Raw genomic sequence first — 5,912 nt, forward strand, 5'->3', positions numbered from 1 at the left:
AAAATGTAGATGAGAGGGGGCCTATACTACAATAAAAATACAAAAATACCCTTTGACAATTAACATATTTCCTAACCTAAACCTAATTAAAATCAAAAACTAAAACTAAATCTAATTACCCAAAACTCAACCTAATAAACAAATAAAAAATTGTCTCTCTTTCTCACTTCTTTTCTTCTTTTCTCCTCCTCCTCTCTTCTTCTCCTCCATCACCTCTTTTTTCATTTTTTATTTTTCAACAACGATTATCTTAGTCAATAATAATTTCAATCGAGCAAAAATTAAAACCCACCTTTTTCTTTTGTTTTTGATTACATGATTAGGCTAAATTTGATGAAAATAGGATTTAGAAATTAGGTTTAAAACTTAATAAGGTTGGATTTCCCAACCGTATTTGTTGTTTACAGTTAGGTTTCCTAAATAGCCGCATCTTCAAAAAAAAAAATCCAAAATTTTTTCTGGATGTGCTTACGGTTGGGAAAACATGAACTCCCAACCGTATTTATGGTTTACGGTTAGGGAACCCAATCGTATTTCAAAATTTCAATTTTTTTTTCTTCAGAATTTTCCAACTGTAAGTTACCCTGGATTTGTCTATGGTTACAAAATATGAACTCCCAATCGTATATCGCATCTACGGTTAGGTTTCCTATCGGTAAGTTTAGTTTTTCAGAAGAAAAAAATTTAAAAAAACGAAACTTTTTGATGTTTATTTAAGAAAAAAAACCCATGATGATTAAGTTTCGTACCCCGAGTTGGTTGGTAACCTAGCTACAAGCTGGGCACCAACTCCCTTTTGAATAGCAATACCTAATCTATGAAAAATAAAACTATCTAGCATCGTTATTAACTAGGAAATTCTTCAATCTCTTAAAAAACACAGAGTGTCTGCAGCAAGTTTACCCAAAGTAGAGAACGCTAGCACACCCGAATCATAACCGTGTGAAATGCACTGTTACAAATATTTATTTCGTTTGCGTGAAACGACATTCGAAATAGCTTGGCTAGGGATGAAGGCACGTGTACCCTCTCCCCTGAAAGGCGAGACACCTATGATATCCATATAAACATCCCGACCATTTTCCCAACTATGAACGAGAATATCTACAGGACACAAATCTCTATTGTCATCTGACAAAAACCCCAAAGTAACTTCCTTGCGCACAGGTACACCAGCCTTGTAACAAATGTCAATTCTGATATCAAAATAACTTTTTTATTTAGTTAATCAATCATTAGTTAGTTAACCAATTATTAACGCTAACTAGTCGATGATATTCTAGGTATTAGTAAAAGTATTAGGATAAGGATTTTATTGATTGCTATTTGATGACCCGATTTTATTATCTAATGAGCCTCAAAACCAGATGTTTGGAGCCCTACGATAGGTTCATATTTTAAAGGAACAAAGTTTAAACTATTTGATCGTGCTCTGGAGTGAACCGATAAATTTATTGGAAATGAATCCACGAAATAATAGTAAGTGACATTCCTATGGAAAAATAGTTAATTCCCTGGAAATGATTGCCGTTAACCACAGCCGTAAAGTTTAAAATTTTAAACTTTTTAAAATTTACTAAGTGAGAAGTAATTGTTTGATCAGAGATTGATGTTTAGTTTGAGTGTCCACCACAGAATTTGCTTTAGATGCTGAGTTGGTTCTCCGATTTCTATAATGTTATGATTACATTAGAGTACCTTCAAAATTGTTGAGCAAAAAATTAGCCATTTGTTGACTCCTACAGGTAAAACAAAAGAGAGAAACACCCCTCGCGCACAGCTGAAGGGCTTCCATGACTGCACAACAAAGAAAAAGCCCAACAGTTTCTGTCAGAAGCACCAAAGATTATCCCTTACTGAGATGATAAGATTGTGCGGAAGGCTCTTGCCTATATACACCCTTCTTCTAGAAAAATAATATCAACACTTCGGGATACAACAGAAAGTTAGATGACATAGACAAACTTGTAGGTTTAATTGAAATTGCAGGTGGAGAAAAGAAAGAAACCGGGACCAAAGAAGTCGAGAACTGTATTAAAATGTTTTACAAAGATATCTCATGAACTAGCTATCTGTATTTCATACTTCCTCATGACTGGAGTTGTTTTTTCATACCAAGACGAATTTGTTCCTGCACTAGTCGAATAACTACCCAGAACGGTAGTATCTCCAGCTACATTTTCGTTGCCTAATCCATAAAGATATCTAAATGGATTCGGTGGAGGTAGAATTTCAACACCACCTTCCAACATCTTCACTACAGTACTCATCGAAGGTCTTGAACCAGGAGAATCTTGCACACACCACAATGCTACCATGAACATCCTGTGCACCTTCTCTTTATCCTTCTCTTCAATCCCAGTAATCTCCATTGTTATTAAATTTTTCAATCCATCTTTCTCAAACTCTTCCCAAGCCTTCTTTGGAAACCAATCTAAAGTATCATCTGTATCCATGTTGGTATTCGTGTTCCTACGCCGCGTTGCTATCTCAAATAGTAACATCCCAAAACTATAAACATCACATTTATGTGTAACTGGATAACCAGGCATAAGAAACTCCGGTGCGGAATAACCTGGTGTTCCTCTATACCCTGAGCAGGATACATGAGTGATATCTCTGTCACAAAGCTTCGCAAGCCCAAAATCTGCAACTTTCGGGGAGAAGTTTGAGTCGAGAAGAACGTTCCCAGGCTTTATGTCGTAGTGAATTATCCTATGCTGACACTCTTCATGCAGGTAGGCGAGCCCTTTCGCGGTACCAAGAGCGATTTCTTGTAGCTGTTCCACCTCGATTTGTGGTGTTTTAGTACTAAACAAGAACTTGTCTAGGGAGTTATTTTCCATGTATTCATATACTAATGCACTCATTAAATTATCAAAACAAAATCCATATAATCTAACAAGATTTATATGGTGAGTTTTACCTATACTTCCTACCTCCGCCATGAATTGTTCTTCAACTTTCTTATTGTTTGAGTTTCTATTCAGAACTTTCACTGCAATTCTTATTCCATTAGGAAATTGTCCTTCATAAACGACCCCGAAGCCGCCAGATCCCAATCTTGTCGAGTAGTTATTCGTAAAACTATAAAGTTCTTGTGCAGTGAATCTGACGATTTTCTCTTTAGCAATTTCGTGTAAGAATCTCTCCATTGTTGGTGCATCTGACTTCCAGACTTGAACCAAGACGCCAGGTGGTGCTGTTATTATGGATCCACTACCAGCTTGCAGATCCTCTATCGTCTTCTGCATACACTAATAGGAGACGTTATTGCTCTATACTAGTGGTCAATCCATCTAGGAGCCGTCCAATCATTCTCGATTCTATATAGAAGTGTATATTGGAATTGCTCAATATTGTTGACGAAATATGCAAAATATTGAAAGCTCAGCTGAGGAGATTTAATGATTGCATATTTATGCGTGCTCTGAAGAGGCTAAACACTCATTCAGAGATCATCGTGACATGAGATTTCATTTCTAAATTATAAAATATAAATTTCACATATTCGTCTGAAGCTAGGTCAGAAATATACAAAATTATGATTTTACAATTTTAGCCTCTGTCAAAAATCCACCATCAACAGGTATATATGTTGGTTGTAATTTTAAAGTGAATTTTTTGGTATGTGGACATGGATGGGTATAATGAAGTATCTACAATCACATTTCCTTCCATAGAGGAGTGAATGTTATTCAGAATATGGTCATTCATATTGTGCACTCTATTGTAGGAGCAAAGATGATGTTTAATACAATGATAGGTGTGACTAGCACTTGGCTGAATGTTCTTAAAGATAAAGTCACATCTACCCTTCCAGATGAACCAACAAGCAGTTGCCAGGATATTACTTCTTGGGAGATTAGAGATTGCTCTGTGTCAAACCAAGAGTTGTGCCAGTCATTGAAGTTTGTGGTGAAATCAAAGCTTCCATGATGTGGACAAAGGAGATGGTTCCAGACTGCAACTGCAGCTGGGCAATTAAGAATACATGACTCATAGTTTCTTCCCCACTGTTGCAGAGCTTGCATAAGGGATCAATGTAGTGAAGGATGCTAGCTGTTTTTGCGTTAGTGGGAAGGATGCCATGTGCACATTTCCAGATAAAAATCTTTATCACATGAACAATAATCAAGTACCAAATAGTCAACCAGTGGTTATTTTGGATATCAGTACCATAAAGGGTATCCATTTTGGCTCTGTAAAGGGACTGAACAGAAGTTTCCAAAGTCAATTGGTTTCCATTGGATTTTGTCTTCTTTCCAGGATGAGTTGCAGTGGTTTTTATTGCTTGAGCTTCGGTAGGGTTGAACAAAGTTTGTATGAATGGAATGTTATAGTCACCATTATCCATAAGGAGGTGTTCCACCAGATGGAGATTGGTGAGGCAATTAACATGTTTGGTCAGATAATTATTGATGGACTCCGTCCAAGTGTCAGCCCAAATGTTGATCTTTTTTCCATCTCCAAATCTTCGATGGATGTGATCTTGGATGTTGTTGATGCCTTCCAAAATTCTTTTCCAGATCCCAGAGTCTTCATCTTTGGCTTTAGTATCCATATTAAGAACATTTCTTCCCAAAAGATACTTGACATCCGTAAGTTTATACCAGAGGGAATCTTTATCAGTTTTAAGTCTCCATCATATCTTGGTGATCATAGCACTATTAAAGTGTTCCATGTTGATAAATCCAAGGCCACCCAATTCTTTTGGTTTGCATACAGATGACCAAGATTTTGGGTAATAGCCTTTTGGGCAATCAATATCCTTACCCCATAAGAAATACCTTAGGATCTTGTTTAGGTTGTGACAGGTTTGTTTAGGGAGTTTGAAGCACTTCATTGATATATACTAATGGAGGAGGTTTCAAAGATGATGAGGACTTGTCTTCATGCAGGGTTTAGGAAACCATTCATCCAACTACTCAATCTTGACCTGAGTTTATCTACACAAGGTTTGAAAGAAAGAATTTTGTTTCTACGGCTGAAGAGGGGTGAGCCTAAGTATTTATAATTTAAGTGGAGGACTTGAACTCCCACATTGGTGTTGATTTGGTTGCATATGATATCATCAGCATTGTTGCTAAAGAAGACTCCTGATTTGTTGAAGTTGATCAGATGACCAGAGGTGGCACTGAAGATTTTTAAGTATGTCCATGAGATTCTGGCTTTCAACTTTTTTAGCTTTACAGAAGATCATACAATCATCATCAAACAAGAAGTGGTTGATGGAGGGATCTCCTCTGCAAATTTCAATGTCAGAGATTAGGCCCATGTCTTATGAGTGTGTGAGGGTCCTTGATAGGGCTTTCAAAAAGTGGGGGTCTAACAACCACACCTAATATTTCATTCGGAAATATGTATGGACTAAATCCAATATAAATCCAAGAGAATCAACTAGACAGTCAGACTCAATCAAGGAAATATATCCAAGAGTTATATCTCAATTTCTCAATATAATCTGCAATTGAACAGATAAAGATCTGTGATCCTGATTGATATGAGAAATAACTTGAACGGTACCAAATACCAATGCTCAAGTGTCAAAATCAATTTCAATCAACAACCAAAGGTCAGATTTACTAATTGATTGAACTATGCACAACCTGTGATATTTCAATTATATAAAAAAAATAGGCATATTTTGACTTTGGGTCCCATAAAATGGTATACCTTTGCATTTGGAGCCTAACTTTGTCCAGCTTTGAGTTTGGGTCCCGGTCAAAGGTTGACTATTCTTGACCATCCAACAATCAGTTAAATATGGGTTATTTTAACAAAAATATTACTTTTTATTTATTTACTAACTCTACCAAGTTATCCAAGACAGTGAAATGACTAACGAAAACGTTTTATTTTTTGTTAAAATATCTCATATTTAACTGATTGTTGGATGGTCAAGAATAGTC

At 36.3% G+C, this 5,912-nt stretch overlaps 1 protein-coding gene across 1 annotated transcript; it reads right to left on the minus strand.

Annotated features, from left to right (window-relative positions):
* Positions 1-2,057: 2,057 nt before the first annotated feature.
* LOC113360488 (rust resistance kinase Lr10-like) lies at positions 2,058-3,167 on the minus strand. The gene has a single exon (XM_026603997.1). It carries the CDS (start codon positions 3,153-3,155, stop codon positions 2,058-2,060), a length of 1,098 nt encoding a protein of 365 aa, XP_026459782.1. The 5' UTR covers positions 3,156-3,167.
* Between the last annotated feature and the right edge of the window lie 2,745 nt (positions 3,168-5,912).

The sequence above is a fragment of the Papaver somniferum genome, chromosome 3 (assembly GCF_003573695.1).
Source record: "Papaver somniferum cultivar HN1 chromosome 3, ASM357369v1, whole genome shotgun sequence".
Lineage (NCBI taxonomy): Eukaryota > Viridiplantae > Streptophyta > Magnoliopsida > Ranunculales > Papaveraceae > Papaver > Papaver somniferum.